Consider the following 24,179-nt stretch of genomic DNA (forward strand, 5'->3'; position numbering starts at 1 on the left):
TTTTGTATTTGTTGTTTATTTTTCTAAAAAATTACAAAAAGTATTAATCATTTTCTTAATATTATGACAATGCAGTGATTGCTTTCGCATGTATTGGAAACTTTTCGCATGCGCCAATAGTATAGTACACTACAAAGACCGTTCATTTAAAAAAATTAAAATATGCGTGATTAAATTTAACGTCTTTATTACCGTAATTAAGTGAAACATCAACAACTTTGCAAACTATATTATTAGGATTACAGTGAAATTATTCAAGTACGTTGTAAATAGTGTAAGATAGCTTGATGACCTGTTAATAAAAAATTGGTGGGAAGATTAATAACATTATGAATTTAAGTAAAAACCTTACTTTTGTAAACGATTCCAAAGAGAGTATTACAAAATATCCGCTGTTTATAAGAATAGGCTTCAAAGGTTCTGCGAGTATAATCGTCATTGATTTTCTTACACTATTGCTTAAATTATACCATGTGGTATTGTAAAGCGCATTAGTAATGTCAGCAAACTGAAAATAAGTTCTTATTTTTATAAATTTCTTCGAAACAAATAAAAATTTCCAAAAAAGGCTCTGATATTTGAAGAATTATTTATAAATTTTCTCCTAGTAGAGCGCTTTTTTTAAAAATTTCCACTTCGCAAGTGCAACAAAGAATGTCTATAAAGTTAGCATTGATATAATCCAGCATTGACCGACATTATTAATAATTGCTTGGAATCTAATCAAGCTACAAAATTCTAATTATAGCAATAAAATCAACAACAAAAATAATTTTTGTTGCTTGAATAATGACCGAAATACTGATCGTCAATGCTGAATGAGTCAATGCTAGTTTTACAGACGTCAAAATAAAAATGATACGGTTTCTCTCAATGTGTGCAAGTAGAAAAAAATATAGGAATGGTTTTTAAAGTAAATTAAATTTTTTTTTGTAAAATGAATACCTCGACTGTAACTTGATCAGAAGAAATACACTGTACAAATATTTGAATGGTCATAGCTGTGAGGTAAAAAAAATCACCAGCAAAATTCATCGACCGAGTTTCGGTATGTGATAATGTATACGCAATACTGCATATCAACAGTGAGCTTGCTGAATACTGTACGAATATCGCAGTTGAGAATAAAGATTTAACAAACTTGACAAGACTGAAAAATTGAATAAATAATTGTGAGTGTGTATCAAAAATTTCTTTCAAGTATTAATTGCTATTTCTACATGAGAAAACTAAAATTATTTTTTAATCTTGTCATCTAGCTTATTAGAAATTATGGAATAAAAATTGCATCTTAGCTTTGTTTTGTTCAATCATAATTAATTTTTTTTGACTTCAAATTGGAGAAAATTTCTGGCCTTTGAGCAATCATATGTAATAGTTTATTTTTTTAAGTACAGTTAAAAAAATTTTAATCAACTTTGAAATCAAAGTATAAATAAAAGTAATTGTTTGTAATTAATTTGTTATTATTATTATTTTTTTAAATTTATTCTTGTAGTGTATTGTAGATAATTTTTTTTTCTATCGACGTTTGATATAAAATGATTAAAAAACTATAAATAATATTAATTAAGGTTATTAGTAAAAAATTGTTATATATGGGGTATTCCATGGCAAATCACCGAGGTTTCGGCCCGACGACCTTCGATTTTGCTGAAAATTTTTCATCATTTTCTACCCTACCAAAGACATTTTTCTGAATTTTTTCACATTTTTTTACCCAACCCAAAAAAAGTTACGAATTTTAAAAAAAAAACGCTCTTTTTTTTCAAATTGCTATAACTTTGACACAAATTGACCTTTCGGCATTTTTTTTTAAATTTTTGTTTTTAAATGTAGTTTTCAGAAAAAAATACAAAAAATTTTTCGGAAGTCACGATATATGAAATATTTCAGTTTTTTCAATAAAACCGTCATTTTTTCGAAGTCTGTAACTTTCGATTCTCAATTTTTTTGTCTCAAAAAAAATTTCAACTAAGAGAGTATTTAACCCCGCTATTTCCATTCTGTGCCGACTTTCCATTCTATTTTTTTTTTTTTTCGATTGAAAATAAAAAAATATCTAAATGTGGCTTATTTTTTTTGACTTTGCGTTTAAGTTTTTTTGGATTGTTTTTAAAAGCTTAGAAATTGAATCAAATTGGACGAATACAACTATAAATTGTTTGAGTGCTATCGTATGTCAAGAACCATCAGCTGAATGTTTTTTTAACAATTGTTCTTCTTATCCAGGCGTCGAAAATGTGAAACAACATCTCTTAACTCTGATGGAAAATAATGAAATTGATGAAGTTAATCATAAGCAATGGGTCTCTACTCCACGAGTAACCCTCGAAATGACAATCAAGAACGTGGATGATTTTGTTGATGATTTTGGTGAAAAATTGAAGGCTCTTCAACCACACAATTTTATTGCCAAAGAGCAAGCAGCATACTTGAGACAACTGAAAGAATGCTTCAAAGAAGACGAATTCATAGTCATAGTTGACTTTGCAGAAAACTATTCGTTCGTTGTTCAAGATGCTGCGCCAGAATTTCACTGAAATAACGACCAAGCGACGGTTTATACTGTAGTGATTTATTATAAAAAAAATAATAAACTTACTCATCGGAGTATGGCAATTATTTCTGATTGCTTAAATCATGATGCAATTGCTGTTCATCTCTACTCTGGTATTATTATCGATTTCATCAAATCTTTGTCATCTCGAGTTCGTAAAATTTTCTTCTTCTCGGATGGCGCGCCACAACAATATAAAAACTATAAACATTTTGTTAATTTATCTCATTATAATGAAGAATTCGGAATAACAGTAGAGTGGAATTTTTTCACTACGGCACACGGTAAAGGACCATGTGATGGAATAGGTGGTACTTTGAAACGAATGGCCGCACGTGCTACTCTAAAACTGCCACCTCATCTACAAATCTTAACACCATTACAATTATTTGAGTGGGCTTTAAAAAACTTACCAAATATTAATGTTAGGTTTTTGAACACTGAAGAGTATAAATTACTGAAAGAGAAATTAGAGGAACGTTTCAATAGTGCTAAACCAATACCTGCGACACAAAAAATTTATCAAATTACACCATTATTAAATTCTGTGGTAAAAGTTAAGTCTTTTTCTTCGTCGGATGAATCGGCACAACATTGTACGGTTAAGAATTTAAGAAAGCAATCGCTCAACCGAGGAAAATAATTAAAATATTTAGATTTTTAACGATGTAAAAACAATACTTTAATAAAAAATTTAATCCTTGCCCCTAATACACTTTACGGTTGTTTTTATCCAATTTGATTTAACTTCTGAGCTTTTAAAAACAATCAAAAAAAACTTCAGCGCAAAGTCAAAAAAAATAAGCCACATTTAGATATTTTTTTATTTTCAATCGAAAAAAAAAATAGAATGGAAAGTCGGCACAGAATGAAAATAGCGGGGTTAAATACTGTCTTAGTTGAAGTTTTTTTTGAGACAAAAAAATTGAGAATCGAAAGTTACAGAAAAAATGACGGTTTTATTGAAAAAATTGAAATATTTTATATATCGTGACTTCCGAAAAATTTTTTGTAATTTTTTCTGAAAACTACAATTAAAAAAAAAAAAAGTGCCGAAAGGTCAATTTGTGAAAAAGTTATTGCAATTTAAAAAAAAAAGAGCGGTTTTTTTTCAAAAACTCGTAACTTTTTTTGGGTTGGGTAAAAAAACCTGAAAAAATTCAGAAAAATGTCTTTGGTAGGGTAGAAAATGATGAAAAATTTTCAGCGAAATCGAAGGGGGTCGGGCTGAAACCTCGGTGATTTGGCATGGAATGCCCCATATTTAAACTTAACTTTGATCAATTTATGTATGACCCGAGCGCTTAAGACATGCCAATTTGAATTTATCAAACTTTCTATTTATTACGATCGCCTTCAAAAATCAACAACTTTATTTCATTTTATAGGTACATAAAAATTTTCATTGCAAAGTGTTTTTCAATGAAAAAAATTTTTTCTTGATTTCAAGTTTTTTGGAAGTACTATTAATTTTAAAAACTTTATGAACCAAGAAAAAAAGTTTTTTTAGTTCAAAAACAAATTTTTGAAGATCAAAAATATTCTTAATGAAAATTTAGGGTTTTTCTATGAGCGAAAGATCTTGAAATACAAAACCATTTTATTTAAATCAACAATAATTACACTGAAAAAAATTTTCTTAAAATATTATCGTTTAATTCACGATAATTGTGCGACAGATGGAAAGAACTAATTAACTGTCGGTAAGTGAGATAATTATTAACTTTTTGTCAACAAATTTTATTAGGTTTTCGGTCTATTTTATGAAGTCTACCGTAAAATAAATGAATTTTTTCGTAATTTTTGTTTCAAAAATGGTAATAAATAAAAGGGCTGCATTATGTCCCACGATTACAATGAATTTAACGGTAGTTTTTGAAGCAAATTTTCATATAGAATTAAAAATAAAGATTTTTCTTTAATAATAAAATAATAAATTACTCAAGTATATCGTTATGGTAATCAACCCATTCTCCAATCATTCTACGTTCTACTTCTCTGGCATTAACGCTACCGTCGTTCTCAAGATTGATTTTCTGCAAGTTTTCCACTAGTTTGGAAAATCGATATTTAAGAATGTGTGTCTGCGCGCACAAATAGTACATCATGGAGCAAAATATTGAGTCATATGCTAAATTAACACACGCAGCGCTGCAGATTGCGTAGAGTTGGTATATTGCTGTCGGCCAATAATATTTTGGTATCGTATAATTGTAAGGGAACCAACCTTGGTAAGGCATCACATTAGGTGGGCTCATTCGAAATATATGACCCACCGAGTACCACGATACCGCGACAGTAAATAATGCTGGATAAAGTATAGTTATCTTTCTGTTTATAAATTTAAAAAATTATTATTAAATTCAAAATCATAAATAAAAATTTAAAAAAATGCCTAACTTACTTTGTAATTTTGTCGAATTTTTCATAAATTTTTTCTTCCTCGCTGTCTGCAGGCTTGAATGGTTTTTGCTGAAAACGGTTTACGAATTCCTCAATCATATTTCGGTAGTAAAGAATCGTAACTATTTTATATCGAACTGTAAATAGACAACTCAAAAGAGATAAATTGTCAATTATTACAACCACGTCAATGTTTCTTAACTCAAAATCCAAAACACCAGAAAGAAGAAATGAATGGTTGACAATTGTTACAACAGAAACGTAAAAATAGTAGAGAGTAGCTTTTACACCTTTCCATTGTTCGGGTTTCCATACCCCGACCAGAGTTAAAATGTATAAGTTTCTCTCTAAAATAGTCATTTGGTTGGTTCTTGGATAATCGTTCCTAGCGTCAGAATGTCTGCGGCGACTTTGTTTCGGACGAAAAATATATTTGTCATATTCGCGGAGTTTTTAATAAATTATTCACAGTTAATTTTGTCATTAATATAATTTAGTGTAATTTAGTTATTTTCTGTCATTATAATAATCAATATCAAGGAATGAATGAATTATTAATAAGTGGAGAGTTGAATGCGCGCTGAAGGGGTTGTCGGTAGTCGGACGTCAGTTGGTTACCACACTCAAGACAATAAGACTAAGTATGAAAATTCTTTAGTGAAAACAGTTCTTGTACTAACATTGAAAAAAATTTTTTTTTACTCGTAAAAATTGAATCTTTATTTCAAAATGTAAAAAATTAAAAACTATAAATGCATCAAAAATTATGCTAAAATCTAGCTTTTAATATTTTTAAAAATTGAAAAAAATTTTTACTAAAAAATCTGATCGAAATGCCTAAGTTGATAATTTGATATAAAAAAAGAAATTTATATAGCCAATGATTTCGTGCTGCGTTAAAGCATCAGTGATGTGAACAATTTTTCCGATTTGGAGTTGCATTTACGCACCGAATTACTTTAATGTTAATGGAAATTGTCTTCATTACATGAATACGTGTTGTTTGAAAGATTCAAACTGTAGGATAAAAAATTCAGTGTGTGAAAGATATCATTGCCAATGCAAGAAAAACTATATTTTTCATCCTTTTTATCTCGAATGTCAAAAAAAGTGAATGAATTATTTGGACACTGTTATGCATTAATGTGTTAAGTGATATGGAAATCCTATGTACTTAACACACTATTGCATAACAGAGTCCATTCCTTCTTTAATATTTTAAATAAAAAAGCAATCTTTTCTCGTATTTTTTGTTTATTTTTCTAAAAAATTACAAAAAGTATTAATCATTTTTTTAATATTATGACAATGCAGCGATTGCTTTTGCATGTACTGGAAATTTTTCGCATGTGCCAATATTATATTGCACTACAAAGACCGAATATTTGAATTCCCGCTTCGAGGCGATGCTCTCATAGTGGAATATACTATTTTTCCCAAAGACAGCGACCAATCTTCCGTTCATTTAGAAAAATTAAAATATGCGTGATTAAATTTAACGTATTTATTACTGTAATGAAGTGAAACATCAACAACTTTGCAAATTATATTATTAAAATTACAGTGAAATTATTCGAGTACGTTGTAAATAGTATAAGACAGCTTGATGACCTGTTAATAAAAAATTGGTGAGAAGATTAATAACATATATATGAATTTAAATAAAAAACTTACTTTTGTAAACGATTCCAAAGAGAGTATTACAAAATATCCGCTGTTTATAAGAATAGGCTTCAAAGGTTCTGCGAGTATAATCGCCATTGATTTTCTTACACTATTGCTCAAATTATACCATGCGGTATTGTAAAGCGCATTAGTAATATCAGCAAACTGAAAATAAATTCTTATGTTTATAACTTTCTTCTAAACAAATAAAAATTTCCAATTTATTAGAAAAAATAAGATTACACCGGATAATCTAGATTATACTAGCTACTATCTGAAATCTTTTTTGACTACTGATGTCACTGAGTATAATCTGGAATGTTATCCAGTGTAATATTGTTCTTTCCGTGTAGTAGAGCGCTTTTTCAAAAATTTCCACTGTACAACGAGAAATTTGATTTTTTTAAGTCGCCGTTGACTTCACAAGTGCAACAAAGAACATCTATAAAGTTAGCATCGATATAATCCAGCATTGACCGACATTATTAATGATTGCTTGAAATCTAATCAAGCTATAAAATTCTAACAATAGCAACAAAATCAACAGCAAAAATAATTTTTGTTCCTTGAATAATGACCGAGATACTGATGGTCAATGCTGGATGAGTCAATGCTAGCTTTACAGACGTCAAAATAAAAATGGTACGATTTCTCTCAATGTGTGCAAGTAGAAAAAAAAATATGGGAATGGTTTTTAAAGTACACTAAATTTGTTTTTGTAAAATGAATACCTCGACTGTAACTTGATCAGAAGAAATACACTGTACAAATATTTGAATGGTCATAGCTGTAAGGTAAAAAAAATTACCACCAAAATCCATCGACCGAGTTTCGGTATGTGACAGTGTGTACGCAATACTGCATATCATCAGTGAGCTTGCTGCATACTGTACGAATATCGCAGTTGAGAATAAAGATTTAACAAGCTTGACAAGACTGAAAAATTGAATAAATAATTGTGTGTGTATCAAAAATTTCTTTCAAGTATTAATTGCTGTTTTGCATGAAAAAACTAAAGTTATTTTTTAATCTTCTCATCTAGTCATTAGAAATTATGGAATGAAAATTGCATTTAACGTTGTTTTGTTCAATTATAATTAATTTTTTTTGACTAGCTATTGGAGAAAATTTCTGGCCTTTGAGCAATCATATGTAATACTTTATTAGGGTAAAGTCACCAATAGACAGCCCCCCTACCTATTTCCAGCCCCCGCCATAAGGAAACTATAGTTATTTATGGCATATACTATTGAAGGCTGGAAATAGTTGGGGGCTGAGTACTGGTGACTTTACCCTAGCAAATATAGTTAAAAAAATTGTAACCAACTTTGAAATCAAACTATAAATAAAAGTAATTGTTTGTAATTAATTTATTATTATTATTTTTTTAATTTATCCTTGTAGTGTATAGTAGATAAATTTTTCTTCTATCGACGTTTGAGTTAAAATTATTAAAAAACTATGAATAATATTAATCAAGGTTATTAGTAAAAATTTTTTACGTGTTTAAACTTAACTTTGATCAATTTATGTATGATACGAGCGCTTAAGGCATGACAATTTGGATTTAACAAACTTCATGTTTATTACGATCACCTTCAAAAATCAGCAACTTTATTTCATTTTATACAGAAAAATTTTCTTAAATTATTAAGTTCTATACTTTTGAATAAAAAGGTTTTTTAGCTTAATTTACAAGTAAAGTGTTTTTCAATGAAAAAAATTTCTTCTTGAATTCAAGTTTTTTTGAAGTGCTTTTAATTTAAAAAATTTTTTGAATTGAAAGAAAAAGCTTTTTTAATTCAAAAACAAATTTTTGAAAGCCAAAAATATTCTTAATAAAAACAAGGTTTTTCTATGAACGAATGATTTTGAAATACAAAACTATCTTATTTAAATCAACAATTATTAGAATTAAAAAGAGGGATCTTTTTTCAATAATAAAATAAATAAATAAATAAATTACTCAAGTATATCGTTGTGGTAATCAACCCATTCTCCAACCATTCTTCGTTCTACTTCTCTGGCATTAACGCTACCGTCGTTCTCAAGATTGATTTTCTGCAAGTTTTCCACTAGTTTGGAAAATCGATATTTAAGAATGTGTGTCTGCGCGCACAAATAGTACATCATGGAGCAAAATATTGAGTCATATGCTAAATTAACACACGCACCACTGCAGATTGCGTAAAGTTGGTATATTGCTGTCGGCCAATAATATTTTGGTATCGTATAATTGTAAGGGAACCATCCCTGGTAAGGCATCACATTAGGTGGGCTCATTCGTAACATATGACCCACCGAGTACCACGATACCGCGACAGTAAATAATGCTGAATAAAGTATAGTTATCTTTCTGTTTTTAAATTTAAAATAGTATATTACCCACTGAGGGAAGTAAAGTAAGAAATGTCTCAGATCACATGTAATTGTTGGCCGAGGCGAAGTCGAGGTCAACAAACATGTGATCTGAGGCTTTCTTATGTACTTCTCGAGGAGTGTATACTATTTTTTTGCTCGACGAAGGCAGGAAGCGGCAACTTTGTTTAGCGCAGCGGCCAAAAGTTGACGTTTTCTGCCCGTCGAACAAAAAAAATTATTATTAAATTCAAAATCATAAATAAAAATTTTAAAAAATGTTTAACTCACTTTGTAAGTTTGTCAAATTTTTCATAAATTTTTTCTTCCTCGCTGTCTTCAGGCTTGAATGGTTTTTGCTGAAAACGGTTTACGAATTCCTCAATCATATTTCGGTAGTAAAGAATCGTAACTATTTTATATCGAATTGTAAATAGACAAGTCAAAAGAGATAAATTGTCAATTATTACAACCACGTCGATGTTTCTTAACTCAAAATCCAAAACACCAGAAAGAAGAAATGAATGGATGACAATTGTTACAACGGAAATGTAAAAATAATAGAGAGCAGCTTTTATACCTTTCCATTGTTCGGGTTTCCATACCCCGACCAGAGTTAAAATGTATAAGTTTCTCTCTAAAATAGTCATTTGATTGTTTTTAGATAATTGTTTATAGCGTCAGAATGTCTAAAGTGACTCTGTCTCAGACGAAAAATTTATTTGTCATATTTGCGGAGTTTTTAATAAATTATTCACAGTTAATTTTGTCATTAATGTAATTTAGTGTAATTTAGTTATTTTCTGTCATTATAATAATCAATATCAAGGAATGAATGAATTATTGATAAGTGGAGAGTTGAATGCGCGCTAAAAGGGTTGTCGGTAGTTGGACGTCAGTTGGTGACCACACTCAAGACAATAAGTAAGTACGAAAAATTCTCAAGTGAAAACACTTTTTGTACTTTCATTAGAAAAATTTTTTAACTAAAAAAATTTAACGAGTCTGATTGAAGTGCTCTGTTGATAATTTGCGTTAAAGCAGTAACTTGATTAATTATTCCAATTAGCTACTATCTTAAATCGAAATAGTGACTATTCACTATTTAGTAGTGAAAAGTATACCACTATTTGAATTAGTGATCTACTCTGCACTGAAAAAATAGTGAATAGTCACTATAGTCACTATTTCGATTTAAGAGAGTACAGTGTACAGTAGAATAAAATGTTATACATAAATAACAACTATAAAAGCATTTGCATTTCAACTAATATAGACGTTAACGTGATGAATTATAACTGAATAATGAACAACAAATATAAAAATCCAAGCAAAAAAATTTTGATTTTTTTCTGAATGAACTTCAAATTTGAAAACAAATATAATTTCAAAATGAATTTGCCATAAAATAATTCTAGATTTTTTAATAAAATATGAAAAAAAATAAACGTTGAGCTGAATTTAATCCAATTTTACTCTATATTTCGAATGGAGATTGTAGATTATATAGAAATTTTTTATAAATAAAACTAATGACGCAAAATATCTAATGAAATTCGTGGGTAAAAATTGAGAAATTTATATGTGAGTAAAATTTTTGACGAACATAAAAAAATGCCATTACTTGATCTGATTTAATTATTATAATATTAAGAAAATAACCATGTAAAACATTTGAATAATCTGAGATTTGTATTTGACGCATAAAAAAGTCGTGAAATTCGGCTTATTCTTTTTAGAACAGAAGAGATGACTAACGTTAAATTCGATAAGCTTAAACTGTTCAAATGACCATTAATATTATCCATCAGACATGTAGATAAGTTAAAATTTTATTCCATGTTCTTGAAAAAAAATTGTTAGCTTTATTTGTCATTAAAAATTATTTTCTAGGCTGACTGTACTTTTATTTGCTAATGCTAAATATAAAAGCTAGTAAATTTTACTACAGTTCTCGTATTTTTTCTTGTATCACAGTTTTTTTTTTTTTTTTTTTCATTATAACTAAAACTGACTCACAGAAGTCACCAATTTTTTCCGAGGTCATAAACATTGGAAAAATTAGATATATTGTTTAATAATATTCTTCGAAAATACTTTTAAGCCGTCTGATAAGTAACTACAGAGTATCTAAAATTGAGCTTAATATTATATTCGTTGCACCTCATTAACAGCCAGTCCTCTCTTTTTCTCGCGTCGCACTCACTGCAAAAAACGGTACTATCCTTGTTGCACTTATGATTATAAAGCTGTTGCAGTTTTATGTTTTACTTTTAAACAAATGAGGATTTCGAAAACGCTCTGTTACGAAATAGATAATTAAAAAATCTATTACGTAGCAGAGCGTTTTTTTCAAAATTCTTCTTTGTCTATGGGAGAAATATAAAGCTAAAATTGTAGAGACCAGCTGTTTTAATATATTTGCAACGAATTCAGAAAATATATTAGTCTAACAAATATTTTTTTTCAACTCGAAAGTATATGAAAATATATATTTTTCTATGTACCATTTATGTTGAACAAATGATCGAAATTTACGAATGAAAATATTTTTATTTAATTTAAAGTTTCTAAGATTTTGATTGATATTTGTTTTACTCTTTTAATAATTATAATATTGAAAATAAATTAAGCATGAAATATTTTTTTCAACCAAGGTTACTTAAATAATTTTGTGATTCGTTCCAGAAGCATCAAATGTAAAAGATAAATACAAAAGCATACACGTGTAAATTGATAAAAAATGTCATGAGACATAACTAAACCATAAAATACAGTTATGACTAAGCCATTAAATACGCGAATACTAGCATATTAAATTTAAGCTAAATTAGTTCACTCTAATATTATTATATTATGATTATCAGTTCTTTTAGAATATTGATAAAGTTACGTTAAAACAAAAATTATTTCAAAATAGTTTCCAGATTTACATTGGTTTTAATTAGTTACGGAAAAATGAAAATCATTATCACACTTTTTGCATTCATTGCAATACTGGAGAGCATTCAAGCATTGACTTGCAATAATTATATAGATTTTAAAAAATCTTCAAATACTATCTGCTCAAATGGAACATGCATTTGTAAACCAAACTACATAGAGAAAAATGGTGTATGCAAAGTAATAATCGCTGAACGTTGTAAGAAAAATTCTGATTGTGGAGTCACGAATTCTCTATGTTAAAAAAGAACTAAAAAATGCAGATGTTTTATCTCATTCTATCAATCGAAGGACAAGAAAACTTGCTACAAATTTTCTGAACGTAAGTTCTACACTGATAAAAAAGTTAACTGAATTCAAGAGCAAAAATCTTGAACCAGAAATACCATTTTTAAGAAAATGATTTTTTTAAGTAAAGAGAATGAATTCTTGGCTCAAGAAAAACAGTTTCTTCAAAATGGTATTTTTGCACGGAAAAAGAAAACTCGAAAAATTACAGTATAAAATGTAAAATCGGTTCCGTCGTAATCAAAACTAGAAAAATTACAGTTTGAAATAACATTTTTCTAAATTCAATTTTTTAATTTAATATTCAGAGCTTTCAATGTAAATATTACATTCTACAATGTAATTCTTATAAAATCTGTAATAATTACATTAAAAATTAATATATCTGAGACTGTAATTTTTCCAGTTTTCATCACGAAGCGCCATGTTGCATTATATACTATAATTTTTCGAGTTTTCTTTTTTCCGTATGGGTCAAGATTTTTGCTCTTGAATTAAGTTAATTTTTTAATAAGTGCATCTTTAGAACGTTAAATCATTAGTAATTCTTATTCTTTTCTTCTAAATATGATAAATGATAGTTGATATACAGAAAAAAGAAAACTCGAAAAATTACATTATAAATAGTAATAAGCGTCCCGCCGTATTAAAAACAAGAAAAATTACAGTTCGAAATAACATTTTTCTAAATTTAAACTTTGAATGTTAATTTTTAGAGCTTTCAATGTAATATTTACATTTTACAATATAATTCTTAAAAAATCTTTAATAAGTACAATCTGAAACTGTAATTTTTCTAGTTTTCATCACGGAGCACTACGTTACATTATATAATGTAATTTTTCTATTTTTCTTTTATCCGTGTAATTATAACCATATATTTCTCCTGTATAGGTTTGAACAACACATGCGTTCATACTTATGGTTGCAGAGCAATTGCAAACTCCGTATGCTCTGATAGTGACCACAAATGCGTTTGTTCTCCAATCCACACCGAAGTCGCTGGAAAATGTCTTGGGCTTTTAGGCGCAGCTTGCAGTAATGACGCTAAATGCGACAGTTTTTACCGCAGTGTAGACAAAGTTTGCAAGTACCCAGAGAATGTTAGTGTTGAAGACGAACATAAGTACTTGGATTCAATTTATAGTAAGCTCACTAACTACTTCGTTCCACTCCGTTTCGATTAGTTGACTCTTTTTAATTGTAATTTTTAATTTCAGACTTAGAGCCTCCTTGTAAAAACTCAAAAACTCAAAAACTAAAAAAAAATTCAAAAACTTGTCAGTGCAAGACCGATTATCATTACTCTTCTTCTCTCAAAAAATGTATAAATGAATAATTCTTTTATTGAAAAAAGTATTTATTGTTAAGATATACTTTCTTAAAATGAATCAGTGGTGGAATTCCACTGATTCATTTTAAGAGAGTAGAATAATGTTTACCTAAACGCTCATAGAAATTTTAACCGTTTCTTAAAAATAATTAAAAACAATAAGTTTTTCTGCTGGAACTCGCTATTTTTCAAAGATAGAAACTCTTTTTGTTATTTTCTGAAGTTCAAATCCTGAAAACTATAAAAGTTATTCAATAGTCTTTCTTGCGCTATCTGTGTCGATTTCTTCTTATGTATTTGACGAATTTCCATTTGATATCAAAAAAATTAATTTATATGGTAGACTAGATTTTTTTAAATTAAAAATTATCTGGCTTACTGTAAAATGATGAGGCCGTTCCATCCGTCCCACGATTGCCTGGAATATGTCGGTAATTAAAAAAAAAAAATTTCTTTGGGTGGTCAGTACCTATTAATTATTGAACTGTTATCACTGAAATGTAGATTCATTATTCTGTATTATTTTGGGGAAATTTTTAATTATCTCAAGTAATTCAACTTTCTTAATTACATTTTATCTTCATTCACAACTTAGACCACACTCATAATTATTGTAACTGTCCATGTTCTTTTACAATGCATCAAAGCAATAAATTAGCGTAATACAATAAATAATAAAATTAGGAAAACGGTCGACCCTAAAGGCCATCCCTGCAACTTCCCGCTAATTCCTTACTTCAGCGCTCAAAATTGCATTTATTACGTTTTTGAGCTCTTCGAGCTCAAAATATAATTTTCGTATCATTTTGAGCTCTCTGAGCTCAAAAATCTGATAGAAGTTTAATAAAACACCATATTTTGAATTTTCAAACTGCAATAACTTTTGAATAAATGAAGCGATTTTTACGCGGTTGGCGGCGTTCGATTAACTTTTTGAAGCCCCATGAAAAATCTTCATTTTTAAATTGATCGAGCCAGAAATTTCAAAGTAATTCCGAAAAAACACTTTTTTCGGTTTTCTTTCAACAACGATAACTCACGAACGAATCAACCGATTTTGACCGGGCTTGCAGTGATCGACGTGGTTTTTTTATCTTAAGAGCTGACTAGATTTTGGAATTGATCGGTGAGGCCATTTAAAAGTAATTCCAAAAAATTTTTTTTGGTAATTTTTTTGAGATTTCTCAAAATCTACTGGTTCGAATCGGTTCAAATTGTATTCAAAATCTAAGTTTGGTTAAGCTCTTTCGAATGGCGTTAACCGCGATGGAATTGGTCAAGCCATTCAAAAGTTATCAGAGATTTATAATATGGACATAGATAAATATTCTTTACTATAGTTTAAAAAAAAAATTAATGAATTAATAACAATATTTTATATTAAAATTCAGCTCTTTTTTATAAATATTTAGGTAAATTAAAAAAAAAAAACTTAGTAACAAAAGCTTAAAGTTTATAAATAGAGAATTTAATAGTATTTATAACATGTAAAGATAAATTCTTAAAAAAATTCAAAGTATGTTTCTATTTACAATCATTTTTATCTTCGATAAAAATTAATAGAATCATACCATTACTGGTCAATACTTTTTAGTCTAAAAATTTACACCTTACTCAATTTTTTTTTTTATTATCAATTGTTATACTGTAATTCAATAAGCTTATTTTCACTATATTTTATTTTAAAAAATTACACTTCTTTTCAGGATTCATCCGAGATCCTAACTTACAATTAAAATCCTTCGCGAAGTAAGCGCTGTTTGAAAGTGATTCTAAAACACGGAAATCTGACGAAGCATGGCTACTTTTTAAATATGTAAAGCCATCTATTTTTTCTGGTATGCACCATTTGTTTGCGTACGACAACCAAAATGACTGATTTTGAGTGTAGTTCAATCTGGGGTATGTTGAGTCATCTCCGTATTTTTGCACCCAATTTTTATAAGTTAAGTAAGCTATTTCTGAGCCAATATTATCTGCAATATTTTCTTCAAGGTGTGATAAAACCTGCAAAAGAGTAAGGAATGATTATTGCGATTTACAGCGAAAATATATGGATAATTAATCTTACTACATTCTCCTTAGAGTTCCCAGTATAATTGTGATGTTGGTCTATTAGACACTGTCTTACGTGATTATAGTTATCATTAGAACGCATACTCCACCCATTTACAATTTTTCCTTCCGTATCGAAAACGTCGTGGAGATTTTCAATAGGATGAGCTAACTCGTGGCCAATAGTAAATCCTATTATGCTATACTTAGTAAAATTTGGACGATCGATGTCAAAAAACAAGTTCCTCATTGCTTCGATATCTATAACTTTGAATAAAAAAAAAAAATAAGTTTTCATAATCGAATTTAAAATTATGAAAGTTAAGGAGGTTTGATTCTAATATTCATATTATAAAAAATTTTTTGAATTATTAATATTGAGAGATAAATTTTGCCTTGAAAAGTTGTTATCATCAAGAGATAAATATATCAACTATAGTTTATAGATTATAATTGACACTAAAATTTAAATTTGTTCGATGACATTATACAAGATTAGTTAAATTACTCTTTTAACAAGATGAACATAGATGAAAAAATTTTAAATGAAAAATCGCAAGTTGTCTAACTAAATTTTTTTTTTCAAATGAAAAAACTTTTCTTCGACAAAAAAGTTACTGTAAGAAAAATTTTAATTTTTACAGCTAAGATATAAAATTGTTTAAAATTTTCAACAAATTAATTTCTTCGTCACAACAATGCTCATTACTTTTGCAAGGAAATTTTTCTCTCAGTATAAATTAAAAATTTAATTAATTATTCAATCAGAGGTAAATCAATTTTTTTCATTATTTTTAGGCTAAAAAATGCATTCCTTTAAAAATTCTTGAATTAACGTATCGTAAAAATATTTTTTTAATTGCACTATTTGGTACAATTAAAAAAAAAAAAAAAACCTTCAAGATATAAACAAAATTTTGATAAAAAATAAATTTGAAATATCAAAACTTTTCAAATTTAAATTGGCTTAAATATAAACAAATTAAAAAAAAATGAAACGAAAATGTTAATTGTTTGATTTTTTACATCCAAAATAAAAGTAGGTGGATTTGTAAAATATAATAATCATTATCAAACCTCCTCGAAAAAAAAAGTTTAAAAATACCAACAAACTGTATGAGTGATGTCATCATAGATCGCATTATAAATATTTTTAAATGGTTTTATCCTTCTGAAAACGCTTGTTAGATCAATCATGTCTCTTGAAGTAAAAGCTTGATCCATAAGTTTTTGGTGGTCGAAAATATTTATCGCCAGAAAATTTTTTAAAAAATTAAATTCGTTAATTACAAGATTATCAAAATATGTACGCAATTTTTCATTTTTGAGCATCGTCTCGGTCAAACCCAAAACAAACTTGGTAGAATCTAAATTTAACACCAGCTCATTTTTGGTCGTATGATCTAACCATTCGAGATTATTCAAGACATCGACAAAAGTTTTTTTTATATCAATAATAATATTCTCAATATTACTTATAAAACGAACATCAATTGGATAATGACGTTCGTAATAAGACAGCGACAACTCGGGTAATAAATTAATCAAGAAGTCGAAGCAATTATAACCTGGTATTCTTTGTGAAGGAGATCTTATTCTGTAATAGGATTCCTGAAAACTGAATAATTTTGGAGATTCAGTGAATAAAATTAATCTTTCGATAGTCTTCCATACTGCGTAGTTAGCTTGTATTCTTTTGTTTGTTAGTTGAATCAATTGTTCGAATCTGGTTATGTAGTTAGAATTTTTGACTAACACTTTCCAATTTTCAGTGATTGAATATTCTGAGCCTATGAATGATCGAAACAATTTAATCCAATCGATATTTGGCCACTTTTGGTCCATTTCTTTGATTGTCATTTCAGTACTTGATAATGTGACATTTCTACTGGTCGCATAGATTAGATCTAATTCAAACGCCAATGCTTGTTCAACATCAATGTCTAAGATTTTTAAATCAGTTTCCAAAAATTGAGCGACCTTTAGGATGTAATTGTAATAAGCTTTCACTTTTCGTGATCTTCGGACTGAAACCAAATGCTTATATGGAAACTCTAACCCGGGAGGACTTATCTGTAAATAAAGAGTTTCAATTGCTTAATCATTCAAACTTTTTTGGAACTTAAAAATTACTAGCTTCAATAGAAGTATGTCTTCTTTCAAAAAAATTTCTTATGCTTAGAAAAATCAGACACAAGGAAAAAAAACTGTAGCAAAAATTTCAATAGTAAAATCGTAATCTAGAAACAAACTTTTAATACCGTGACTTTGATAATTTTACAATTTAAAATTTACGATGTCACACAGTAAAAATGCTATTAAAAATGGTAAATATCAGAATTTTTTACGATGTAACATCGTAAATTTTGTAATGTACAATCAAAATTTTTCTCACAGTAACGTTCTTTTAAAAAAAAAAATTTTCTAGATTTAGGAATAAATAATTTTGGATAAAAATTTGCAAGTTGTTTATGTAAAATTATTTTTTTTCCAAATCAAAAAAACTTTTTTTCAACAATGAAATTACTGTGAGAAAATTTTTGATTTCTTCATCTGAAAAAAAAAATTGTTGAAAATTTTCAACAAATTAATTTTTTGATTCCAATATTGCGAATTTTTTTCAAAAGACATTTTTTCTCTCGGTGATAAGGACTGAAAAATTCTAAGTAATTTTTTCTCAATTATCCCTTTAATGTTCGGCCTTGAATTCCCACTTTTAGTTTGAGTCATATGTCTTTTTCTTTAAGTGAGAGAGCTATAGTCGTTTTCTTAGAGAGGGGGCTAGAAAAATAGTAGAAAGGGACACATGGACACACTACTACAACTAAACCGTCTCTCACACAACCGCATAACGGACTATGATTGGCTCTCTCCCCTAACAGCTCACACCGAGATTCTTTGCGACTCCAGAACACTAAATGCGACATCGTAAATTTTAAAATGTAAAATTATCAAAGTCACCGTATTAAAATTTTCAAATTGCACGCCTCATAGCGCGAAGCGCGTGAGGTTGTGCTTTATACTCGACTAGTCAAGGTCAAGCAATTTTGTGATCTTTAAATGCCTCTATCCCAATCATATTACACTTATACAATGATATAAGTAGATGTACACCGGAAAAACACTTAAATTAAACCATCTTTTACTTTCTAAAATCATTTCATGTTGCTATTTTGGAAAAAAAAACGTTTTGAAAAAAATTTTACGTGGACGTCCGGATGTCACCCCATTTAGGATGTACCAACGATTACTCCCGAACAAATTGATATTTCAAGACCGGACCTTTTTTATTAGTTTAAGAATTCGATTAACTGGGTCCGTATTTCATATCAGTGGTCTAGTTTACGTATTTTTTTTTAAAGTGAATTTTTATTAAAATTCACTATCACTACGCGATACAACCGTAAAAAGCCAAACGAACTTTTCTTATTTGTCACGTGGAAACTATGGCGCCACTTGATCAAGCTAGATTTTTTTAGACTGCGTGCGCATATGACAAGAAAAAAGGGCGCCGATATTTTAAAAAAAAAAATATAAAATACTCTGTAAGAAACTACTTAATTATAATTTTTTTTTTTTTAATCAATTACACAATTAATTTTTTTCTTAAAAAATGAATGAGCGTCATGAGGCGTGCACTTTTGGATTTCCCAAACTTTTTTGATTTTAGCTTATTTAAATTTCAAGCAAAAAATTAATTGATACTTACTGACAACATAGTGGTGTGATTAAGCATTTTAACTGAAGGTTTAAGGAAAAAATATCCCTCAGTACCGATAATCCGCGAAACTTCAGTAAACTTAATCCAGTTGAAATGCGTATCATTCCATTCATCACCTTCGAGTATAGGCCATCCGCCTAACTGAGCAATAACGTCTGTCATAAAATTTAAACTTATGGTTTTGTTTTCGTCCAATGAACCTAATAAATTAAAAAAATAATGTGATGAGAATTGTCGATAATTTAGCCAATGACAAACCTTTTATTCAATTCATAATTACTGTTAGCATCAATATTAACGTTCAATCGCTCACAAGACTTGACAAACTTTTTTAAACTATTGAACGGCTCTAACAAATATAAATAATTATCATTTAGTAACAATTCTTTTATTTTATTTTCTCGGTCTCTGATTGGTTTGTAAAAGTCATTATGGTTACTGTACTGAATATTAGCAGAAGAGTTATTAAAATTACCACAAGCAAATTGGTAAAAATCTTCACATGGATTAACACTTGTGTTCAGATTTTTCAGTATTGTTAGTTCTGAAATTACAATGATAAAAAATCAATTAATTTCAGTTCTAATAAATAATTGTAGGAAAAATTCGTGTATTCATTTTACCTAGCTTATCATTTTCCGCTTGACATTCAGTGGACGTATAATCGTTATTGGCTTCAATAGGTGTTAGCTGCAATGCTATCATACTTACAGTTATAATTGTTATCAAATATGAAATCATCCTGTAATTAAGCTCATTAGTATCGCTCGTTAATAATTTTATAAGTCAGTCCTAAAACTACGATTGATATAATTAAAAGTGTAACATAAAAATGTGCTATTATTACATACTTTTTTATCATTGTTAAAACAGTTAGTCTTTAATTTTTTACGGGTTTATATCTTTACTTTTAAATGAACTAAAAAAAAATAAAATCAAAAATTATAAGTAAGTTTCTTTCAATTAATATTTACTTGAGCATATCAAAAATTAGCCAAGTTAAAAAAAATAACCATAATATATTGTATAATATATTTCAGAGACGATACGCACATCGTTATAAAAAATTCAGAAAAAATTTTTACTAACCAAAATCAGATATTACATACAAATTAACAGATTTATGTACTTACATTTTTTTAAAAGTTCTGTTGGTATTGATGATAGATATTTACAAATAAAAAATTGTCCCAGTACAATCTATTAATGAATGAATCCACGGAACAGCTTAACGTATAATGGCCGCTAATACTTTGTTGACGCCCAATTAATAGATATTAACACCGGATATGACCTACTTCATAATGAAGTTCGATGTACATTAACTACAAAATCAAGTTGACTGTAATAACAATGATTATATTTTAAAGCCTTGTCAAAGTCTTCAGACAAAATAAAATGAACAAAAATTAAAATTACAATTTACTTTAGTAGTTATTCAACTAATTTATTAAAAATAATTATTTGCAGTAGATATTATATTTTTTATCGTAACTGGTGAATTTGCTATGATAAAACTAGCGAGAAAATAGTGAGTGAATGACCAATGAATCAAAACATTCTGACGGTGCAAACTGTTTATGATAAGAAATAAAATCGATCATTAAAAGCCGATAATAGTTTTTATGGATTGAAATATTTATTTTTAATGGACAAATTAAGTGTTTTTAAAATCGCAAAAACAGAATCGTTTAAATTCCATCAGGTTTAAGTTATTTTAATATATTTATATTTTTTTACTAAAAGTTATTTATATTTAATAAATTATTGAATTTTTTTTTACAATAGTTTTAAAAAGTTTGAAAAATCCAAAAATGCACGCCTCATAACGCTCATTTAATCTTTAAAAAATTAATAAGTTCTTTTACTAACATTCGTATGAAATAAATAATTCAACAAATTGATCTCTAATTTGAGATTCAAATATTTTACGGCATTTTCATCTTAGAAAAGAAAAATAGGGCGCAAAAGTACCACCGAACAGATGATAGAGCTTCTATTCGTGGTTTAGTTAATTTAGTTAATCGTGGTTTACATATACCCGTGTAAAAAAAAATCGTCTTAAAATTGTCTTAAAATTGTCGTTCGTTTAAGATCTTAAACGTGACACAAACCAAGACTATTTTAAGACGCCAAAAAAAAAAAATTCCGAGAGCAGATTTTTGAAAATTTGGTTTTCGAATTTGTTGTGAAAATTAATTTTTAGACGATTTTACGACTTTCTAACCGCAATATTTTTGAGTAAGATGTTTTTAAATTGAATTTAAAATTATTATCTGACAATTTTAAGACTTTTTTAAGACGTTCTGTTTTAATGTTCCAGGGCTCTGTCGCTGTTAGCCCATCTTAAAATAGTCTAAATTTTTTTTTAAGATTTTTTTAAGACTAATTTAAGATAATTTTAAGACAATTTAAAGACGTTCCATAATAATTTTCTGGAGCTGTCACTGTGATATCATCTCAAAATAGCCTAAAAATTTTTTAATAATTTTTTTAAGACTATTTTAAGATTTTTTCAAGACGATTTTAAGACTATTTTAAGATTTAAGTCTTAAAATAATTTTTAAATTAGTCTTAAAAAAATCTTAAAAAAAGATTTAGAGACTATTTTGAAATGAGCAAACAGCAACAGAGCGCTGGAACATTAAAACAGAACGTCTTAAAAAAGTCTTAAAATTGTCAGATAATAATTTTTTAACAATTTTAAATTCAATTTAAAAACATCTTACTCAAAAATATTGCGGTTAGAAAGTCGTAAAATCGTCTAAAAATTAATTTTCACAAAAAATTCGAAAAGCAAATTTTCAAAAATCTGCTCTCGGATTTTTTTTTTTGGCGTCTTAAAAGAGTCTTAAAATAGTCTTGGTTTGTGTCACGTTTAAGATCTTAAACGAACGACAATTTTAAGACGAATTTTTTTTACACGGGTAGATATATATAGATTTACAAAAGACCATTTAATTTTAGTTTTTTGATTTTTATCATCTATAATTAAGCAACACTGAATAATACAGCCATCTGCAATTCGAAAACAGTTGAGGTAATTCTGAAGCTATTAAAAAAACCCAGTTTTGACACGTTAATCTTTTGTGAGTAATCGTGACCATAAATAAAAAACTGCAGACAGTAATCTGGAAGTCAAAATTTTTATCAGTTTTTTTTTTTAATAGCAACACAAAATAATTTTTTAGAAAATATAAAATGCTTTTATGTACACTGATAGAAGGATTTTTTAGTATTTAAAAAGATTTCTTTGTATTTAAGAAATCATTTCTTAGCATTTAAAAAATATTTCTTAGTATTTCTTAAATACTAAGAAATATTTCTTAAATACAAGGAAATATTACCAGAGTCCTGGTCTAGGCTGTCCGAATTATTTTTTCAGTTACTGAAAAAAGTTACACTGAGTAAAAAAAAAAATCTTTCTCTGAATTTTAATTGTTAAATTTCACCTGAATTTTCTCTGATGGTATGAGACCTTATAACGATAAAATTGTTATGGTGAAGAAGTAATAATAAAAATTTAGTAATTCTTCAAGAATTTCAGATCGGGATTCATGGCTTAATTTTCTAAAATCTATTAAATTAAGAATAATAAAAAAATTAGGAAAGCGGTTGACCCTAAAGGCCATCCCTACAACTTTCTGCTACTTCCATACCTAAGCGCTCAACAATTCACTTATTTTTTGAGCTCTTCGAGCTCAAAAATATAGTTTTTGTGTTATTTTGAGCTCTCCGAGCTCAAATAAATAGCTGTTCTGTGCTTTTGAGCTCTTCGAGCTCAAAAGGCTGATGGAAGTTTCATAGAACACTATTTTTGAAATTTTCAAACCGCAATAACTTTTGAATTAATTAACCGATTTTCTCGCGGTTTACAACATTCAACGCAGATTTTTGAGTTCTTTTAAGAATCTTTTAGCGCAAATTTGTCAAACTAAAAATTTCATAGAAATTCTAAAAAAAACATTTTTTTCAATTTTTTTCGACAACGATATCTCACGAACGAATCAACCGATTTTGACCGGGCTGGTGGCGATCGACGTGGTTTTTTGAGGTTAAGAGCTTATTAGTTTTTGGAATCGATCGGTTGAGCCGTTTAAAAGATATTTAAAAAAAACGAATTTTTGGAAATTTTATTTTTGAGATTTCTCAAAATTCATCGACTCAAATTCTGTAAACTAGTATCAGAATTATAAGGGCAAAGGAACTCCTTGGAACGCCGCTTATTTCGATCGAATCGGATGATGCTTTCAAAAGTTATGAGAGATTTACACACACACACACACACGGTGACATCACCGCGGGAATAGTCGGGGAAGCTTCCTAGGACCTCAAAACGTCGAGATCTGATGAAAACTCGATTTTCGAAAAACGGGGTAAAAACAATAACTTCCCGATTTTTGAAAATTTTCAATTTTTTTAGCGGGAAGTTAAAAAGTAAGATTTGTACGTTTGATTACACTTATATTTCACTAACAAAGCTATAAATATAATATTTTAATGATAAAATCTAAAAAAAATTATAGAATTTAGTGTCTATCTATTGGTGACACTTTTCTGACCTTTATCCAATAGATGGACATTGAGTTTATATGATAAATTTTCTTATTTTTTTTTTTTTAATTTTATTGGTGGATCAATGTGAGAATAAGAGTAAAGATTATAATAAACAGGCATGTACTGAAAATGAAAGTATTATTATGATTATTGAAGAAATTGAAGAGAAAAAAGAAAACGCTGAATAAAAGAGAAAATTGAGAGAAAGAAATTTAAAAGCAAAAAAAACATACTAGCATTAGAAATCTAAGGGAAATGGAACTTTTAGGAACGCCGCTAAATTCTTTCGATTGAAT

The 24,179-nt window shown here is 28.2% G+C and overlaps 3 protein-coding genes across 4 annotated transcripts; all 3 read right to left on the minus strand.

Annotated features, from left to right (window-relative positions):
* Positions 1-174: 174 nt before the first annotated feature.
* On the minus strand, positions 175-5,437 carry LOC123261712 (odorant receptor 4-like). Its single transcript, XM_044723488.1, has 5 exons — positions 4,965-5,437; positions 4,502-4,891; positions 946-1,150; positions 353-508; positions 175-292 (listed from the first exon to the last, which is right to left on the minus strand). Exons 1-5 carry the CDS (start codon positions 5,321-5,323, stop codon positions 251-253), a joined length of 1,152 nt encoding a protein of 383 aa, XP_044579423.1. The 5' UTR covers positions 5,324-5,437; the 3' UTR covers positions 175-250.
* Positions 5,438-6,380: 943 nt separating this feature from the next.
* LOC123261713 (odorant receptor 4-like) lies at positions 6,381-9,636 on the minus strand. The gene is made up of 5 exons (XM_044723489.1): positions 9,278-9,636; positions 8,595-8,984; positions 7,360-7,564; positions 6,638-6,793; positions 6,381-6,574 (listed from the first exon to the last, which is right to left on the minus strand). The coding sequence occupies exons 1-5, from the start codon at positions 9,634-9,636 to the stop codon at positions 6,533-6,535; spliced, it is 1,152 nt and encodes a 383-aa protein (XP_044579424.1). The 3' UTR covers positions 6,381-6,532.
* A 5,551-nt stretch (positions 9,637-15,187) lies between these two features.
* Positions 15,188-20,691, minus strand: LOC123261710 (neprilysin-2-like). 2 transcript variants are annotated; one of them, XM_044723485.1, is made up of 7 exons: positions 20,460-20,691; positions 19,950-20,068; positions 19,607-19,870; positions 19,315-19,526; positions 16,715-17,678; positions 15,622-15,872; positions 15,188-15,557 (listed from the first exon to the last, which is right to left on the minus strand). In XM_044723485.1, coding segments are annotated over exons 1-7 (2,142 nt in total). In that variant the 5' UTR covers positions 20,462-20,691; the 3' UTR covers positions 15,188-15,227. The 2 variants fall into 2 exon arrangements, with proteins under 2 accessions (XP_044579420.1, XP_044579419.1); XM_044723484.1 differs by having other exon boundaries at positions 19,315-19,529.
* Positions 20,692-24,179: the final 3,488 nt, after the last annotated feature.

Source organism: Cotesia glomerata, linkage group LG3, assembly GCF_020080835.1.
Source record: "Cotesia glomerata isolate CgM1 linkage group LG3, MPM_Cglom_v2.3, whole genome shotgun sequence".
NCBI classification, from domain to species: Eukaryota; Metazoa; Arthropoda; class Insecta; order Hymenoptera; family Braconidae; genus Cotesia; species Cotesia glomerata.

Bases quoted from the DNA above. Each gene is read 5' to 3' on its own strand.
- LOC123261712 (XM_044723488.1), bottom strand. From the start codon at position 5,323: ATGACTATTTTAGAGAGAAACTTATACATTTTAACTCTGGTCGGGGTA. The intron at 509-945 runs GTATTCATTTTA...ACTTATTTTCAG, and splicing joins CTGATCAAGTTACAGTCGAG to TTTGCTGACATTACTAATGC. The intron at 293-352 runs GTAAGGTTTTTA...TTTTATTAACAG, and splicing joins CTTTGGAATCGTTTACAAAA to GTCATCAAGCTATCTTACAC.
- LOC123261713 (XM_044723489.1), bottom strand. From the start codon at position 9,636: ATGACTATTTTAGAGAGAAACTTATACATTTTAACTCTGGTCGGGGTA. The intron at 7,565-8,594 runs GTAATTTATTTA...TCAATTTTTCAG, and splicing joins TACCACAACGATATACTTGA to TCTTGTCAAGCTTGTTAAAT. The intron at 6,794-7,359 runs GTATTCATTTTA...ATTTATTTTCAG, and splicing joins CTGATCAAGTTACAGTCGAG to TTTGCTGATATTACTAATGC.
- LOC123261710 (XM_044723484.1), bottom strand. The intron at 19,530-19,606 runs GTAATTATGAAT...TTTTTAATTTAT, and splicing joins CGTTAATATTGATGCTAACA to TAGGTTCATTGGACGAAAAC. The intron at 15,558-15,621 runs GTAAGATTAATT...ACTCTTTTGCAG, and splicing joins GGAACTCTAAGGAGAATGTA to GTTTTATCACACCTTGAAGA.